This window comes from Oncorhynchus mykiss, chromosome 7 (genome assembly GCF_057628025.1).
Source record: "Oncorhynchus mykiss isolate SJ-2025 chromosome 7, ASM5762802v1, whole genome shotgun sequence".
NCBI classification, from domain to species: domain Eukaryota; kingdom Metazoa; phylum Chordata; class Actinopteri; order Salmoniformes; family Salmonidae; genus Oncorhynchus; species Oncorhynchus mykiss.
The window spans coordinates 60,304,019-60,323,548 of NC_143028.1; the positions used below are offsets into that span (position 1 = coordinate 60,304,019).

Here is a 19,530-nt window from a genome sequence, read left to right on the forward strand (position 1 = left end):
TATCAGCAGATGTTGTGACTTCCTACAAGCCTCCTGGTGGGTGTTTACAGAACAATGGTGCTGTGCGATTAGAATATACAGTCCCGCTTAGAGAAGGCGAGATAGAAATTTTCTCTGCTTCTGTGCTGGAGGTGTCTCCCTGTTGCAACGTGTAATTAAACTGGATTGATTTCGGTTGACTTTATCAATGACTGCTCTCCTTTTTGTTCACCTGGAATTACTATTACAATATGGATGTACTGTATTCAAACATAATTCTCTTTCTCTCAGACTAGGCCCTGCTAAAACTTAAGCCCTGTTCAAAGTATTCCTCCAGTGAAGGTGGGTGGTCGGTACAGTAAATTCTGTCCAATCCCAAACTGCCCATGTCTGGGATTTGGGCGTGGGAGGAGTGTATCCCTCTGGTGGTTGATTCTTTACATGGACTTGGGTGAAGTTTCCCCGTAGACACTAATCTTGGGTCAGCATTGCATTTTCCAAACTATTGGTTAAGGTTAGGATTCGGGGAGGGGAAGTTGATCCTAGATCTGTACCTAGGTGAAACTTCACCACAGATAGTTGTTGATGCCTTGCATAACCTTTGGGCTTCTGAGTGGCGCAGCAGTCTAAGGCACTGCATCTCATTGCTAGAGGCGTCACAACAGACCCTGGTTTGATTCCAGGCTGTATCACAACCAGCTGTGATTGGGAGTCCCATAGGGCGGTGCACAAATGGCCCAGCGTATTCTGGGTTAGGGTTTTGCCAGGGTAGCCCATCATTGTAAATAGGAACTTGTTCTTAACTGACTTGGTTAAATTAAAAGAATAAGTGAGATAACTGGTTGAGCCTGTTTTACTAGTGCTTCAACTGAGAGTTTCAAGTAGTGTTATTCGACATCTGGAATGACATATGCCATAGGTGGAGCTAGTAGGGCTGCACAAAGATTTCAAAGATTTCCATAAAACACGGAGTCAATCATGAATTGAAGCTACCTTGGCCAACTTCATGGATTCATTTGACTTCAGATTCATTTTCCTACTCCTTTCTGTGCTCTGTATTAGCTGAGATCATTAGTAGGGCCTGATTATTAACATACTAGCCAGATTGGTGTCAGATAATCTGTTCTTATTAACATCATCTACAAAGCTAACATATGGATTTATTTTAAGATTGTCATACCATGGATCATTTAGCTGTTTGATTTTGAAACACATTGAAAAACACATTCATAAATGAAAGAAAAAAAACACATTCATAAATCCATATTCGTTTGTAGGCTAAACCGTTCAGATGCTACAGACGTTTTCGGGATGTCTCATGGTCTGACAGACACCACTGCAGAACGCCCACCTTCCACCGTAGATGCAGAAGGCCAACAGGCTGTGGTAATTGAGACGCAGCCCATGCATCAACAACAACAAAAAACATACAGTCGCCCTATCTCTATCTTAAACTGACGGATTTTGATGGAGATTTTTTTTTATTACGTGACAGATTGTTAATGCCCTCTAGGGCCTCAAACAGTAATTTGTGTAGCCTACAGCACACATTCAAGAAAGACAAATACATCGACATTTATTCAAGAAATCAGAAATGGTCCATTACAAACAATGGAGATTGATACAATTTTGTTTTTATTAGTGTGCCAAATTGGTACAACTCAGGCCTGATGAGGTGTGTAGCCTATTCCTCTAGATGTCACTCTAATGTAGTGACAGGTAAGGATTGTATTGTCTTCCGCATTCAGTCAATTTCATAATGATCCCTTGCATAGCAGGTCGTACCAGAGTTACCTGGTCAGGCGCAACAATAGTAGTGAAACGATGACTACGATAGTTTGATATGGGTTTTCTTTCCATCTTTTACCGGAACAGTTCAACAGCCGACGAAGATTGGAATACTTTGATGCGCTCAAAGGTCTGTATACTATACTGCGTAAAAACAAGGGAGTGGGGGATAGAACCGGTGAATGCTACTGTATCGTGTTTGCGGATGTACAAGCTAGTATCCAGTCAGATATGATTGTGGCATGCTGGTAGGTATCCTATGAAAATTACTCTGTAATCCGATGCATAAACCACCGTAACTCATATATTTGCCTGTCCGCCTGAATTTTAAAGAGCCAAATAATTGGATTTTGGCTGAATTACGCAGTTTACTCATACATGCCGTGCTGTATCAGTAGGCTACGTGTCATGTTTACATTGGGTCCTTATACAGCTTTAATGTCCAACTGCTCTCTCTGCCTGTTGCCCAGGGTTATGTTATGCATGGTACAGCATTATTTACGCCTAATTTAGTAGTCTGCTAATTTGAAGAATGTGAAGACTGATGTCACTTTGTTTGGTGGTGGTCCTTGCAATCCGGGATCTTTGGAACGTCTCTTTAAAATGGTAAGAGGTTAGGGTAGGCACGTCTCAAAGAAGCCGGATAGCACTGACCGTTTGGTGATAGCAGTGCATAGTGGTGGCTTCAGTAGCTGTTTAACAAATTGAAAACAATGTATATCCATTGATGCATTTAGGAATGTACTTCTTTGCATCATACAGGCAGCGACATGCCATGATGACACTCACTGATAAAATGTCTGTCATATTTTTTAGAACTATGTTGTAGTCTGACAAAAGGACTTTCAAAGTTGGGCCCTCCTGAATCATCCAACTCTTCTATAGTGTATGACATGTCTCCATTCTCCTCCTGTCCTTTAGGCCCTAAGCAGAACCCCTGGGCTAGTTTGATGACAAGCTAGGCTAGAAGATGAGGAGGAGTCTAAATGACTGTTTCGTCTTTGACGTATTGACCCGTCTACTGTTGTTTGCAGTCTTCTGGTAAGTTGGCGGTTTTTAATGATAGAGATGGAGTATCAAATATACTATTCACTCTGACCCAAGTGGTCTGGACAACAACCTTGATTAATGTTTTGACCAGGGCCCAGGGTATTGGAGAATGAACAGAGATAGGCTGGCTTTTAAGTGTACACAGAGAGCTAACATCAATGACATGCATGGCAATCTCTCCTGGATCAAAGTAGAGGAGAGATTGACTGCATCACTACTGGGTCAAAGTAGAGGAGAGATTGACTGCATCACTACTTGTCTGTGTGAGAGGTATTGACATGCTGATGGCACGAGCTGTCTTTTCAAATGACTAGCACACAGCTTAGACACCCAGGCATACAGTACATGCCACCAGGGGTCTCTTCACAGTCCTCATGTCCAGAACAGACTCCGGGAAACGCACAGTACAGCATAGAGCCATAACTAGATGGAACTCTATTCCACATCAAGTAGCTCATGCCAGCAGTAAATAAGATTTATAAACAGATAAATGTACTCCTTATGGAACAATGCGGACTGTGAAGAGACACACACACAGGCACACATGCATACGCACACACACACATGCACTCTACACACGTATATTGTACTATTGCTGTATGGTGGTACTATACATTTTGTGTTGTAGATATGTAGTGGTGTAATAATGTTATATGATGTACTGTTACATTTTTTGTGTGATGTGCATTAATGTGTTTGGACCCCAGGAAGAGTAGCTGCTGCCTTGACAGCAGCTAATGGTGATCACTAATAAATGTAACAAGTATTTAAGTAGCTTTCTGTCCTTGAGGGTCAGATTGTTGTGAACTCCTCTGAGTATCGTACCGATCTCACTTGTGCACAAGTTCTGTCTATTAAACCTTTGATTTTTTATTTTTTTTTACATAAGTCTTCGCCTTGTCTTTGCATTCATAATCTTCCCACACCTAAGCAAATCAACTATTCCTAACAGTAAGCTTACAGCAACTTTAGATTCATGTGTATAGGTACTGTTGCCCAGCCTGGTACCAGATCTGTTTGTGCTGTCTTTACAAGTCCTATGACAGTCAATCACCATACAAGTATATTGGAGATGTTTCCTTATGTAATACTACAACAGCTACCAATGATTCTCTCTGTCCTCTTAGTGTGACGGAGGTGCTACCTCCTTTCTCTCGTGAGATCCAGCCAGAGGAGATGTGGCTCTACAAGTTCCACCATGTGGAGAATGACCACGTTCCTACCAAACTCATGTTTGTAAGTACCAGTACTACTAATGACAGTCTGCATAATTAACCTCCATAATAACGTATTTACAACAGCCAGCCAAAGAAAATTAACTTATTCTCAATGGTTTGGTTCCTAACAGGGTCTCTTCCTCTCCAAATTGAGTTTTTCCTATTGTCACTGTCGCCTTGTAGGCTTGCTCTTTTGGGTCTGAATTTTGTCAAGACAGTCTGGTTTCAATATCAAAATGATTATCAGAGCAAATTGGATGAAGTCATTTTCATGCACACATAAAACTGTTTTTTCCTTTCCTTCTGTTTTGCAGAGCATAGCACTTTTCACCCCTATGGCTGTCATCATGTTGTTTGCCTTCCTGAACAAGACAGAGAAGAGGGACATTAAGGAGGCCTCTCTGGGTAGGTACAGTGTCACGCTCGGAAACCCCTCCTTTCTGCAAAGTAGCTGCAGGCAAACTCAATGGATTTGGACTCCCCTTTAAGGCAAGATAACAGTTTAATGAACTACGGTTGAGGGTAAAGGTTTAACCGGGATGTGGACACGAAGTTAGGGTTATGGTTGAGACTAGGGTTAGGGTAACCTAACGTAGCAGGCGTAAAATAAATGCCTAAGCTGCGCCTCTTTCTTTCTGGTCCTGATGAGAAAAAAACACCTGTCAGGGGAGGTTATCTTCTGCACTGTTTAACCAGTCCAGTAAATGTGGAGGAGGAGTTAAGATGGAGCGTCACCTTGTTAAAGTGGAAGTCGCGTCAAAGGCACTCTTTCCATTTCCCCTGAAAACCAGATGCATCTTGTAGTTTCAGTCTCCGCAGAGGGCGGGGTTATGATTGAGACCATAAAGTCTTTGGCTGCGTTTACACATGCGGCCCAATTCTGATTTTTTTCCCCCAGTAATTTTTCAGAGCTGATCTGATTGGTCAAACAATTAGTGAAAAAGATCAGAATTGGCCTGCCTGTCTTAACGCAGCCATAGACAACATTCAAGGCAATAAATTGTTTCACAAATTGAAATGTTTAAGAACTAAGATAAGCTTGCTTTTACATGAAAATGTCATATCTACTTTTACTGTAGATAACCCATGAAGATGTTTTGACTCATGATGAGCAACACAGTATGAAGTACAAGACACATTTTTAGTAAAATATATTTTAAATCAGTGAGGCAGTCCCAATCCTTTCATATTTTATGGGCTAAATTGAAGAGATAGTAAAGTGTTGGAAAGACGGGGGAGATAGGGGAGGGAAAGGGCAGTGGGTCGGAGACGAACAGTGGTCAGTGGCTGTAACCACTGGACCACATAGGCCACACAAGAGTCTCTTTTTGATTGACTTACATGTCAAATATTGTCACGTCATACTACAGAATACATACAGTCTCTGTCTTCCTTTCAGCTGTGACTTTGACTCTGGTACTCAATGGGGTTTTCACCAACGCTATCAAATTGGCAGTGGGCAGGCCGCGGCCAGATTTCTTCTACCGCTGTTTCCCTGATGGTCAGATGAACACGGAGCTGCAATGCAGTGGAGATCCCGACACTGTAGAGGAGGGGAGGAAGAGCTTCCCTAGCGGACACTCCTCATGTGAGAGCATACCTCAGGTCCATGCACGCATGCACACACACACTTTACCAGTAACACTCAGCTGACAGCTGGCGCCAGTTGATTACAACTAACGCAACACTTTTATATCATAAACCGTTCTTTAGGTCAGCCAACTACATTATACTGTACATATCCAAGACCTTGACCTTTCTCTCTATGCACTGCCTTCTCAGTTGCCTTTGCTGGTCTGGGCTTCACTGCTCTGTATGTGGCGGGGAAACTGCACTGCTTTAGTCCTGCAGGACGGGGCAAAGCCTGGCGACTCTGTGCCTTCCTCGCCCCTCTCCTCTTTGCCATCCTCATCGCCATGTCCAGGACCTGCGACTACAAGCATCACTGGCAAGGTAGACAGCTTGATAGCTAACACTCGGCAGAAACTTAGAGTTTTGATTGAAGTGTGGAACTAAAGGGTTTGGTAAGAATTTGAACATAAATATACAGTGAGCTAAAAGTATTGGGACAGTGACACATTTTTTGTTTTGGCTCTGTACTCCAGCTCTTTGGATTTGAAATGATACAATGACTATGAGGTAGTGCAGACCGTCAGCTTTAATTTTAGGGTACAGTTTAGGAGTTACAACACTTTTTGTACATAGTCCCCCCAACAACAAAATGTGTCATTGTCCCAATACTTTTGAAGCTTAATGTGTATATACAGTGCCTTCGGAAAGTATTCAGATCCCTTTACTTTTTCCACATTTTGTTACATTACAGCCTTATTCTAAAATTGATTAAATTGTTTTTTCCTTCAATCTACACACAATATACCATAATGACTAAGCAAAACAGGTTTTAGAAATGTTTGCAAATGTATTTAAAAAAACTGCGATCACATTTACATAAGTATGCAGACCCTTTACTAAGTACTTTGTTGAAGCACCTTTGGCAGTGATTACAACCTCGAGTCTACTTGGGTTTGACGCTACAAGCTTGGCACACCTGTATTTGGGGAGTTTCTCCCATTCTTCTCTGCAGATCCTCTCAAGCTCTGTCAGTTTGGATGGGGAGCATCGCTGCACAGCTAATTTCAGGTCTCTCCAGAGATGTTCGATCGGGTTCAAGTCCGGGCTCCGGCTGGGCCCCTCAAGGACATTCAGAGACTTGTCCTGAAGCCACTCCTGCATTGTGTGCTTAGGGTTATTGTCCTGTTGGAAGGTCAACCTTCACCCCAGTCTGAGGTCCTGAGCGCTCTGGAGCAGGTTTTCATAAAGCATCTCTCTGTACTTTTTTCTGTTCATCTTTCACTCAATCCTCACTAGTCTCCCAGTCCCTGCCTTTGAAAAACATCCCCACAGCATGATGCTGCCATGCTTCACCGTAGGGACAGTGCCAGGTTTCCTCCGGACCCAACGCTTGGAATTCAGGCCAAAGAGTTCAATCTTGGTTTCATCAGACCAGAGAATCTTGTGTCTCATGGTTTGAGAGTCCTTTACGTGCCTTTTGGCAAACTCCAAGCATCCTGTCATGTGCCATTTACTGAGGAGTGGCTTCCGTCTGGCCACTCTATCATAAAGACCTGATTGCTGGAGTGCTGCAGAGATGGTTGTGCTTCTGGAAGGTTCTCTCATCTTCACAGAGGAACTCTAGAGCTCTGTCAGAGTGACCATAGGGTCACCTCCCTGACCAAGGCCCTTCTCCTCTGATTGCTCAGTTTGGCCAGGCGGCCAACTCTAGGAAGGGTTTTGGTGGTTCCAAATTTCTTCCATTTAAGATTGATGGAGGCCACTGTGTTCTTGGGGAGCTTCAATGCTGCAGACATTTACCCTTCCCCAGATCTGTGCCCCAGCGCTGTCAGAGTGACCATAGGGTTCTTGGTCACCTCCCTGACCAAGGCCCTTCTCCCCCGATTGCTCAGTTTGGCCAGGCGGCCAGCTCTAGGAAGAATCTTGGTGGTTCCAAACTTCTTCCATTTAAAAATGATGGAGGCCACTGTGTTCTTGGGTACCTTCAATGCTGAAGCAATTTTTTTGGTAGCCTTCCCCATATCTGTGCCTTGACTGTCTCGGAGCTCTACAGCCAATTCCTTAGACCTCATGGCTTGGTTTTTGCTTTGACATGCACTGTCAACTGTGGGACCTTTTATATAGACAGGTGTGTGCATTTCCAAATTATGTCCAATCAATGTAATTTATCACAGCTGGACTCCAATCAAGTTGTAAAAACATCTCAAAGATAATCAATGGAAACCAGATGCACTTGTGCTTAATTTCGAGTCTCTTAGCAAAGGGTCTGAATACTTATGTAAATAAGGTATTTCTGTTTTAAATTTTTAATAAATTAGCTAACATTTCTAAAAACCTGTTTTCGCTTTGTCATTATATGTGGTATTGTGTCTAGATTTATGCACTGCATATGTCACAGAGTTGCGTCGTACGTTTGTGTACAACCCTTATTACCTCTTCTTGATAATAGGTAGTAATAATAATATTTTCTCATGCTACAGTGGAAGGTTGAGCCCGTTACATTCCCACTGTAATGGGCCTATTGATAAAGTGTTGCCTTATCCCGCATGGCGACTGGCTTTGCTTTGACCTTCAGGCTTTGTCATTGGCTTTCACAAGCCCTGATCAACTTTTGATGTCTTTATTTTCAAAATAATGCCCACCACTATCAACACAACCCCTGTTTCAAGTGTGGCAAATTACAATTATATTGGCTGGTTACAGATCATTCACTAAATTGCTGAAATATAAATGTAAACTGAACATAATTCTAATATTTTTGTTCTCCAGATGTCCTGGTGGGCTCCCTGCTGGGGTTGGTGTTTGCCTGTCTGGGCTACTGGCAGCACTACCCGTCTCTCAGTGACTCAGACAGCCACAGGCCCCTGCTGCACAGGGAAGTAGTCCCGGCGGCACAGGAGCGCAAGCAGCAGGAGCAGCAGGCCCAGCAAGCCAACTCAGGATACCTTCTGCCTCTGTAAGGAGCCCCAGGCCTGCTTCTGTACTGGGTGCATCCCCATAATCTCTCCTTCTTCCTGTAGTGTGCACTCGTGTAATAATCCCCACGCATGTAAAAGCATTGGATTGGTGTATGTGTTAGAGTTCCATGTACCAGTAATTTCCTTTCAAATCCATGAAGGGAAGTGAACAAGTGCACACTTTGGGAGAAAGGAGAGGTTATTGGGACGCAACCTCTCATTTTACTTTCAAAGCCTTGTGATTGCAGATCCAGACCTCCACTGTGGAAAAACAAACAAACAAACAACTTTAGTTGGAGAGGAGCGGTACCAAGTAGTCTGCTCCTCACTCAATCAGTGCTGTCTGTTGGTCTATTCCAAGAAGACAAACAGTACTACTGTAATAACAGGGTTGCATTCCCAGGCTGTCATGCTAATATCAATGTTTCTAATCTTTGAAGGACCAATTGTATAGAAGTGAAAGGACCTCCACGGTTACGTTGGATCACAAGTAAGGGGACATGCTAGCAATCTCGGTTTTATAAATCTATGACTAATCCAAATCTAATGAGAAAATTAATGAATCATATGGAGTCTTTCTCGATCACTTAAGATGCCAAAATTCTCCTTTTTTAATGCACTTACAGATACTGTATGTATAGTACGTTGTTTACAATACTGTGCCAATAAAGTTTGTTACCAGGGAATGTACGGATTCAGCAGACTTTCTTTACATTGTCAAATGTCAATATGGTTTTCTACAGTTTTTGTTAAGTAGGGAACTTCACCCATGCTCTCGCTGAAGCCAATCATCCATGTGGTTTATGTTCTACAGCACAGTATGTTAACAGCACAGGAGGGTGGTGGCACCTTAATTGGGGAGGATGGGCTCATAATAATGTCTGGAGCGGAATTGGTGGAATGGTGTCAAACACGTTTTCAATGTGTTTGATGCCATTCCATTAGTGCCGTTCCAGCCATTATCATGAGCCAGCTTCTACTGGTTAACAGCTGGAACATTGTGTCTTTATGTAGGAGAAGCAGAACACAGACTGACACCTAGCCTATTCAGTTGCCAAGTAGCCTTTACAGTTCAGTCTGTTCTAGATCTGTTGAGATAGAAGTGTAGATATGGACTGACTGAATTGTCAAGGCTGACATTTTTTCTTAAATTACCCCCTCTTTAGGATTCTGCCAGTGATTTATAGCCTACAGGTTTACTGTTGTGTTGCTACACATCTCTCTATCGTCATGGAAATTGACCTTTGATCCTACTACGGAATCACTAAACCGGTGATGTCATTCAGAACATACGAGGGTTGGGGTCTGCTTGCGACAAGTAAAGTGTATCAGAGGAAAGTCCACCCTGTTGGAAACCTCAACAAACCTTTGTGCCTTTTTGCGTTTAACAATACCTAAAGGGTTTTGGATTTTTATATATTCTAAGGAATATTATTTGCAACTTTCAACAGAGAGAGAGACATCCTAGAGATCCACTCAGGAGGAACTGCCATATTTGATAGAGCCATACTATAACATTAGCTGTACATTGAAGGTATGTAGCTATTTCTGATGTCTGCTCTCTACTTCAAAGAATGTTAGTTGTAATATTATAAGTGATGAATTGACTATATTCACTCCCAGCACCATGGTTAAGTGTCAAGTTCCAAGGTAAACAAACATTCCCAGTATGTTGTGAGATGGTATGCACAATCTATCCTAAAGATCCAGATGTCAGTTCCTCTATAGCATCTAAAACAATGCTATTTTCCCTGAACCCCAGCACCAGATGAATGTGTAAATATTAGAATTCTGTTTGTGCCTCACAAGTAGCGTGTTAAAGCTTACTGGGTGACCAACCTGAGCCAATCAAATTACACCTCTGTCTTCATACAGTAGCCAGACTGTAGGTGAGCTTGTTTTCCATTTATTTGTGTCGTTCTGTTCTTTAAAAGCAGACAAAAAATAAGGAAGTCCCCTATGGGGAATATCTAAGAAATCTATTTAATATTATTTTCTATCCTACTCTATTCTAATATATTCTATTTACTCCCACTCTCACATAGCTTCACTGATCTATCTGACATGGAAGGTGTGACAGGTGTATATGAGCCGGTGCAGCACCATTGGTTCCACTGCCAGAATCCGGTGGACTGTAGAAGCTCTTGGATCCCATTCAGCAGAGAGGATTCTCTACGGCTGGAGGAGACACACAAACATGGCATGAGACTATTCATCACACTTTTACAAATACACATTTAATACAATACACATTACACTAATACACATGTAATACACATGAAATGTTCATGAATTAGTTTATTTATACAGAGGGAAATCATTTAAAATGTCAAGTATACAGTTAAAACCATATACAGTTAAAGACATTGTTCTTGAATTGTTACCCCTCTATACCACAAACTATGTGATGTAGTACCCCGAAACAAGAATATAACTCCATCCTACTTTGGAGTGAACCATTGTTCATGCAATAGAGCCTTATTAAGATAATGGTAGCACTTTACATTAGAGGATGGAATAAAGTGGTAATAGCCTGGTAGTAGAATGGTAACACGTTATCGTTACTCACAATTTTGAATTGAATTGAATGAAAATATTATTTGTCCAGATAACCCTTAAGTCCAGTTGAATGAAGTGATCCCTGATGATAACAGCAATGATAAAGATGATTATAATGATGTCCTCATAATTGTGGGTTTGCTCCTAACAGGGGAGACCAGTGGGGAGGAAGAAGTGGAGGTGGTGGTAGCCACAGAAGGGAGGCGTTTCGACGTGAGGCTGAAGGAGAGGAGGTGCTTTGCGGTGTACTGGGAGCAGCCCCCCTTGGAGGTGAGGCGCTGCTCCTGGTTCCACAAAGGAGACAAGGACATCTCCTACACCCCTTACTCAGAGGACACCAGCTTAGTCCTGGAGGTAGGACACCGTCTTTAATGGCACCCTGGTGCCTATATCGTACACAGGGCCCTGGTCAAAAGTAATGCTCTACTGTATATAGGGAATAGGGTGCCATATCAGATGCACACATCATTACAAAGTGATATATCTACCCTGTTACCTTGGTGTTTATCTTAGTACCGTAGTATTGTGGGGCCAGTATTTACTTATTTCTACAGTCTGAAGAGGTATACTGCAGATTGGTCATGACCTTGTTAGTTAATCTGTCAATTTATCGAACCTTGATTACATTGTAAATAACATTTTATGACTGACTGGATTTCAACCCGAGTCAACTGCACGCCCCAAGACTTACTCTAACTACCCAAGCTAATGCCTGGAGGGCAGGAGACGCGGGTTCGAACCCCGGTCCGTTACATTTGTATCACTGTATTAAGGAGGCCTACATGATGGCAGTGAAGCTGAATGACTGGATGAAGAAGATACAATTCCCCACTGGAGAAATGGTGGTGTTGCACAGCCCTACGGTATGACTCCCCATTCATGATTACAATTAGCCCACTGTAGTATACTGTCTGTAAAGACCAGGTCAATATTGCGCTGTAAAATAGAACCTATGCAACTCAAGAGTTTATAGACCTTGCTCTGTCTCCGATAGCTTATGATACAGCAACAGACAATTCCCTTGAAGGACTGGATAAGACTCCCCTCTGAGCAGAGTCAACCCAGGATGGTCAAGAGGGGGCTGGAGGGTATTAGAGTAGAGCTACCTGAAGGTAAGCCCTCAAATGTATGAGCCAGACCTCCCCTCTTCACTGAGGGCTTTAATTTCTACAGCTCAGTGTAAGATGGTCGCTCCTCTACTGTACTACCATGTGTATTAAATGCCAACAGTGCTGGTAATTGGCCTGAACAACAGACAGACATTGTGTACGGAGATTTCAGGTTTTTGGAACCTCTAATGCATTCGAGGATAATTTACAGTACATGTTGATAATTACATGATGACAAATGACAATTCCTTACACAGTATACAGTGTATTCGGAAAGTATTCAGACCCCTTGACTTTTTCCACATTTTGTTACGTTACAACCTTATTCTAAAATTGATTAAAATGTTGTTGTTTTTCTTATCAATCTACACACAATACCCCATAATGACAAAGCAAAAACAGGTTTTTAGAAATATTAGCAAACGTATAATAAAAAATTAAAAAAATTAAATATCACATTTACATAAGTATTCAGACCCTTTACTCAGTACTTTGTTGAAGCACCTTTGGCAGCGATTACAGCCTCAAGTCTTCTAGGGTATAACGCTACAAGCTTGGAACACCTATATTTGGGGAGTTTCTCAAATTCCTCGCTGCAGATCCTCTCAAGCTCTGTCAGGTTGGATGCAGAGCATTGCTGCATGGCTATTTTCAGGTCTCTCCAGAGATGTTCGATCGGGTTCAAGTCCGGGCTCTGGCTGGGCCACTCAAGGACATTCAGAGACTTGTCGTGAAGCCACTCCTGCGTTGTCGTGGCTGTGTGCTTAGGGTTGTTGTCCTGTTGAAAGGTGAACCTTCGCCCCAGTCTGAGGTCCTGAGCAGGTTTTCATCAAGGATCTCTCTGTACTTTGCTCTGTTCATCTTTCCCTCAATCCTGACTAGTCTCCCAGTCCCTGGCGCTGAAAAACATCCCCACAGCATGATGCTGCCACCAACATGCTTCACCGTAGGGATGGTGACAGGAATCTTGTTTCTCCTGGTCCGAGAGTCTTTATGTGCCTTTTGGCAAACTCCAAGTGGGCTGTCATGTGCCTTTTACTGAGGAGTGGCTTCCGTATGGCCACTCTACCATAAAGGCCTGATTGGTGGAGTGCTAAGGAGATGGTTGTCCTTCTGGAAGGTTCTCCCATCTCCACATAGGAACTCTAGAGCTCTGTCAGAGTGACCATAGGGTTCTTGGTCACCTCCCTAACCAAGGCCCTTCTCCTCTGATTGCTCAGTTTGGCCAGGCGGCCAACTCTAGGAAGGGTTTTGGTGGTTGCAAATTTCTTCCATTTAAGATTGATGGAGGCCACTGTGTTCTTGGGGAGCTTCAATGCTGCAGACATTTACCCTTCCCCAGATCTGTGCCTCAACTCAATCCTGTCTCGGAGCTCTACGGACAATTCCTTTGACCTCATGGCTTGAGTTTTGCTCTTGACATGCACTGTCAACTGTGGGACCTTATACAGACAGGTGTGTGCCTTTCCAAATCATGTCCAATCAATGGAATTTCCCACAGGTGGATTCCAATTAATTAATATCCACATGAGCTCAATTTCGAGTCTCATAGCAAAGGGCCTGAATATTTACGTAAATAAGCTTTTTGTTTTTGTTTTTGTAATACATTTGCAAATTTGCTTTGTCATTATGAGGTATTGTGTGTAGATTGCTGAGGAAAATGTTTTATTTAATCCATTGTAGAAAAAGGCTGTAATGTAACAAAATGTGGAAAAGGGGTCTGAATACTTTCCGAAGGCACTGTACATTATTTGTATTTTTGGTTTTTCAGGAGAACCTGACCAAGTGGACCACCTTGTGTTCATGGTGCATGGCATTGGACCAACCTGTGACATCCAGCTGCGTGGGGTCGTTCAGTGTGGTGTGTAGAACCTTTGATCCTTACCCCTTTACCGGCCTTCAGATTTTTTCATAGAAATACAGCTAAATTAATGAATGCCCTCCCTTCTCTCTTTTGTCCCTCTCTCCCCCATGCAGTGAATGATTTCCGGGGTGCCTCTCTCAGCCTACTGAGCAGTCACTTCAAGCAGAGTCAAGATGGGACCCACATGGGCCGTGTTGAGTTCCTGCCAGTCGACTGGCACCGGGTGCTACATGGTGATGCCACTGGGGTGGATGAGTAAGGCCTTGTACACACACACTCTCTCTCGCTCATTCTCTGTCTCTTTCTCTCTCTTCTTTTCTCTCTCTCTCTTAACAACACACTTTGACACTCACCATACAGCGATATCCAGAGGATCACCCTGCCCAGCATCAGTCGTCTGCGTCAGTTCAGCAACAGCACGGTGTTGGACCTGTTCTTCTACAACAGCCCCACATACTGCCAGACCATCATAGACACTGTGGCCTCAGAGATCAACCGTCTCCACCAAGTCTTCCTCCAGCGACACCCACAATTCACTGGGGAAGTGTCACTGGCTGGACACAGTTTGGGTCAGTACCTCATAGACCTCTCCTAACTTTTTAAAGCCCCTCCTAACTTATTCCTCTCTCTTTCTCTTTTGTCTTTATTTAGGCAAGGCTAGTATTGATAACCATTATAGTAAGTTGTATTCTTTATTTATATGACTTTTCTAGGTTCTCTGATCCTCTTTGACCTTCTGACAAATCAAGAAAGAAGGAACAAAGATGAAGAGGGAGTAAGTAACAGACTACTGCCAAAATGTACAACTCAATTTTGGTCATGGACACAACCACCAGCATTTTTATTCTAATTAGCTTGATGTTAATCCTGTATGTCTTGTGCTTCAGAGTAGCGTCAGCAGTCCAAGTGAAGCAACCCCATTAGACTTTGAGAGCTTTGAGGACACACTTAGGAACTTTGGATTGGGCAAGTATGTCCAAATGCTTCCAAAGGAGCAGATGGACTTAGAATCACTGGTAAGCATGTGTGTGTGTGTGTGTGTGCATATGTGTGTGTGTGCATGTTTGTGTGTGTGACTGTCTAACGACTGTTTGTGTCCTCTGTCTATACACTAGGGGCTGTGTTCAGAGACATTCTTCAAAGACTTGGGAATACCCTTGGGGCCTCGCAAGAAGATCATGTACTTGTTGAAGAAATGGAGAGGGGTATGACCTATCTCTCATTCACATCCAAATGGATTCAGTCATTGCACATAAACACCATGTGAAATTTTTCCCCAGTGTTCAAAATCTTTGATCTAACGTTCCAGTCTATTGGATCCATTGTGCATAGCTTCCTGTCTGTCTCGGCCATGACAATATTCTATCCTAACTGTTTGTAAAAGGCTGGAAGCTGGAAGTAGTGTCCCAAAAAATACAATTTTCCTTACATAGGACACTACTTGGGCCCTGGTCAAAAGAAGTGCACTATGTAGGGAATAGGATGCCATTTGTGATGTAGACTCATTGTTTAGATTGTTATTGGAGCTCCTCTCTCTCTCGCTCTCTCCCTCTCTCCGGCCCAGCAGCAGGAATCCAGGACAGGAACTTCACACCCAGTTCCTGGCATCTCCGGCATTGCCGGTGTGTATTCCCAAGTCCAAGAACACCCGACCCTCCTTTCAGGCACCCCCTCCACCAGCCCAGTGGATTACAAGTACTTTGACGTTGGCATTGGCCAGGTAAAAAAACAACAGTGACCGCATTCTGTTACATGTACACAGGCCTTTTCTCTGTCTCCCTCCCTGTCCTTCAATCACAATGACGGAATGTCTTAAAAGTGTCTTAACGCAGTTAACTAATACGACTGAAAATCTACTTTAATTAAATGTTTGATTTCATTTGAAAATGTTGCTACATTTTGATATCCATCCTTAGTTACAGAAAATTCAGAATTTACATATGGCGCATACTCAATTACTATTAACCATTAACCCTTTCCTTTCCTTCCCAGGTGTCCATCGTGTACCCTCAGCTGGCCTTCCAGCCACAGGCCTTCTTTGCCTTGGGCTCTCCTATAGGAATGTTCCTCACGGTGCGCGGCCTGAAGAGGATCGATCCCAAATACAGCCTCCCCACCTGCAAAAGCTTCTACAACATCTACCATCCAGTATGTTTATGGATCATACGTTATGAATATTTAATGTTGCTAAAGTCCATCTAAGTCATGAATATTCATAACAACCTGACTATGTGTTCTTCCTCGATGCAGTTTGACCCGGTGGCCTATAGGATTGAGCCCATGGTGGTGTTTCCAGATGTGGACTTGCCCCCCATACTGATCCCACATCACAAGGGCAGGAAGAGGATGCATCTTGGTGAGACCTGAGACATAAAGCCTTGATCTGGACGTTACAGAAACATTTCAAGAAATACACTTGCTGCTTACCACTGGTCAATGGTAGCCCTATATGTTATGAGCTTTTTGTTAGGACCCTTAGGGAGCATTGCTAAAGCTCTGACCTGTCTGATCATGTAAAAACACTACCCTTCAATGAAGACATTGTTTTTATCCAGTGACAGTGTGAAAACTTTCATCCACCATCCAATGCAGTGACCTTGTGTTGATATTGTGTCCCTCAGAGCTGAAAGACAGTTTGAAGCGAGTCAGCTCAGATCTACTGCTCTCCATCAGTACTGTCCGTGGTGTGTGGCAGACCCTCACCATGCTACCTGTCAACACACTACCCCCGGTGGCCGGGGTAGGAACCACAGCTGCACTGCCACCTCAGGAGTCAGAAGGTGGGAGACCAGTGTGTAATTAATTCATTAATTCATTAGGAACCATGTGTAATGTTTTAACATACATGTATTACTTTATTCTTCATAGTCTAAAAAACAAATGTCACTGTTTTTATTGTAGTAATTATAGTGTAGCTACACAGGTACCCTTTAAGAGCAATGTAATGTAACATGATGTAAATATGGTTACATTTATGTGTAATATGTTCTTTGTGTGACAGGTTTTTTGTATGTACTATGTGTATTTTTATCATTTTACCCCTGTCTGCAACCAAATTTCCCTCTGGGGACAATAAAGTTTAAACTGTGTTACCTGAATCTTCCCTCAATACTCTTTTCCAGGTAGTGGGGCCCCAAATGGTACAGTCTCACCTACAGAGATGAGGAATATCAGTGTTGGAATGTTGAATGGCGGACGTCGGTTTGATTACGTCCTTCAGGAGAAACCCCTAGAGAGCTTCAACGAGTATCTGTTTGCCATTCAGAGCCATCTCTGCTACTGGTAAGAACAAATGAGTGAGGTTTGGTATCTTACAGGTATTCTTTAGCTTTCTGCGGTATCTCATGTTTTCTTTTGTGTTTCAGGGATTCCAAGGATACTGTGCTGCTGCTTTTGAGGGAAATCTATGAGGGGAAGGGAATCCTTCTCTAGCATCTCCAGATGTCAATGTAAATTATGGAGCTTATGAGTTGTGTATAATGCTTGTAATACAGGAGACTGGAAGCATGCAACTGTATGCATCAAATTCGTTTGATTTCATTATAAAAAAAATAGTTTAGTGTATTGAGGCTTTTGTTAAATGCACTTTAAATAAATTGTGATTTGATCTGGAGGTTAGTCATTTACATAAACTGTTGTTTTTGGGTCTAAACCTAAAGCACCGTTTGATAATGGGCTCATCGTAGTTTGTTTACAAACATGGAAAATGTGACTAACTTTTCATTAAAGGTGTTATTCTAATTATTCACACTTTTAAAAAATGATATAGGCCTATACAGCAATTTAGCACTATATGTAAGTATGTGTGTGTGTTTGTGTGTGTGTGCGTGCGTGCCTGCCTGCGTATATATACAGTATATATACAGTACCAGTCACAAGTTTGGACACACCTACTCATTTAAGGGTTTTTCTTTAATTTTACTATTTTCTACAGTGTAGAATAATAGTGAAGACATCAAAACTATGAAATAGCACACGGAATCATGTAGTAACCAAAAAAGTGTTAAACAAATCAAAATATATTTTATATTTGAGATTCTTCAAAGTAGCCACCCTTTAACTTGATGACAGCTTTGCACACTTTTGGCATTCTCTCAACCAGCTTCATGAAGTAGTCACCTGGAATGCATTTCAATTAACAGGTGTGCCTTGTTAAAAGTACATTTGTGGAATTTCATTCCTTCTTAATGCGTTTGAGCCAGTCAGTTGTGTTGTGACAAGGTAGGGGTGGTATACAGAAGCTAGCCCAAGTCCATATTATGTCAAGAACAGCTGAAATAAGCAAAGAGAATCCAGCAATGAACATCTGCTGTGCCCTGCGCTTGAAACCAGCTCTCTCTCTCCCCTCGTGTTCATTACAACTGCCACAGGAAAGGAATACCCAGAGTTACCTCTGCTGCAGATAAGTTCATTAGTTACCAGCCGCAGAAATTGCAGCGCAAATAAATGCTTCACAGAGTTCAAGTAACAGACACATCTCAACATCAACTCTTCAGAGGAGACTGTGTGAATCAGGCCTTAATGGTCAAATTGCTGCAAAGAAACCACTACTAAAGGACACCAATAAGAAGAAGAGACTTGCTTGGGCCAAGAAACACAAGAAATGGACATTAGACCGGTGGAAACCTGTCGTTTGGTCTGATGAGTTCAAATTTGAGATTTTTGGTTCCAACCGCCTTGTCTTTGGGAGACAGAATAGGTGAACGGATGATCTCTGCATGTGGGGTTTCCACTGTGAAGCATGGAGGAGGAGGTGTGATGGTTTGGGGGTGCTTTCCTGGTGACACTGTCAGTGATTTATTTAGAATTCAAGGCACACTTAACCAGCATGGCTACCACAGCATTCTGCAGTGATACGCTGTGTAAGGTCTATTTGACCAAGAAGGAGAGGGATGGAGTGCTGCATCAGATGACCTGGCCTCCACAATTACCTGACCTCAACCCAATTGAGATGGTTTGGGATGAGTTGGACCGCAGCGTGAAGGAAAAGCAGCCAACAAGGGCTCAGCATATGTGGTAACTCCTTCAAGACTGTTGGAAAATAATTCTTCATGAAGCTGGTTGAGAGAATGCCAAGAGTGTGCAAAGCTGTCATCAAGGCAAAGGGTGGCTACTTTGAAGAATCTAAAATCTATTTTGATTTGTTTAACACTTTTTTTGGTTACTACATGATCCCATATGTGTTATTTCATAGTTGTGACGACTTTGCTATTATTCTACAATGTAGAAAATAGTAAAAATAAAGAAAAACCCTTGAATGAGTAGGTGTGCCCAAACATTTGACTGGTACTGTGTGTGTGTGTAATATATATATATATATATATATATATATATATATATATATATATATATATATATATACACACACACACACACAGTACCAGTCAAATGTGTGTATATATATATATATATATATATATATATATATATATATA

The 19,530-nt window shown here is 42.4% G+C and overlaps 2 protein-coding genes across 8 annotated transcripts; both read left to right on the plus strand.

Annotated features, from left to right (window-relative positions):
- The first annotated feature begins 1,693 nt into the window (after nucleotides 1-1,693).
- Nucleotides 1,694-9,249, plus strand: plpp5 (phospholipid phosphatase 5). Of its 3 annotated transcripts, none has more exons than XR_002474229.3 (8): nucleotides 1,694-1,897; nucleotides 2,689-2,808; nucleotides 3,945-4,053; nucleotides 4,349-4,439; nucleotides 5,434-5,639; nucleotides 5,817-5,987; nucleotides 8,376-8,562; nucleotides 9,004-9,249. XR_002474229.3 is itself a non-coding variant. In XM_021610227.3 (8 exons), exons 2-8 carry the CDS (start codon nucleotides 2,738-2,740, stop codon nucleotides 9,068-9,070), a joined length of 885 nt encoding a protein of 294 aa, XP_021465902.3. In that variant the 5' UTR covers nucleotides 1,694-1,897; nucleotides 2,689-2,737; the 3' UTR covers nucleotides 9,071-9,249. The 3 variants fall into 3 exon arrangements, 2 of the variants coding, with proteins under 2 accessions (XP_021465902.3, XP_090097695.1); XM_021610227.3 differs by having other exon boundaries at nucleotides 5,434-5,622; XM_090241569.1 differs by lacking the exon at nucleotides 9,004-9,249 and having other exon boundaries at nucleotides 8,376-8,635.
- Nucleotides 9,250-9,729: 480 nt separating this feature from the next.
- ddhd2 (DDHD domain containing 2) lies at nucleotides 9,730-17,839 on the plus strand. Of its 5 annotated transcripts, none has more exons than XM_090241568.1 (18): nucleotides 9,827-10,101; nucleotides 10,376-10,452; nucleotides 10,609-10,763; nucleotides 11,274-11,476; nucleotides 11,896-11,985; nucleotides 12,117-12,234; nucleotides 14,003-14,092; nucleotides 14,209-14,350; nucleotides 14,456-14,664; nucleotides 14,809-14,870; nucleotides 14,983-15,111; nucleotides 15,211-15,300; nucleotides 15,663-15,815; nucleotides 16,088-16,243; nucleotides 16,346-16,451; nucleotides 16,717-16,875; nucleotides 17,218-17,377; nucleotides 17,461-17,839. In XM_090241568.1, the coding sequence occupies exons 3-18, from the start codon at nucleotides 10,628-10,630 to the stop codon at nucleotides 17,525-17,527; spliced, it is 2,070 nt and encodes a 689-aa protein (XP_090097694.1). In that variant the 5' UTR covers nucleotides 9,827-10,101; nucleotides 10,376-10,452; nucleotides 10,609-10,627; the 3' UTR covers nucleotides 17,528-17,839. The 5 variants fall into 5 exon arrangements, with proteins under 5 accessions (XP_021465907.3, XP_090097693.1, XP_090097694.1 ...); XM_090241564.1 differs by having other exon boundaries at nucleotides 9,830-10,101; nucleotides 15,660-15,815; XM_021610232.3 differs by lacking the exon at nucleotides 10,376-10,452 and having other exon boundaries at nucleotides 9,730-10,097; nucleotides 15,660-15,815.
- The last annotated feature ends 1,691 nt before the right edge of the window (nucleotides 17,840-19,530 follow it).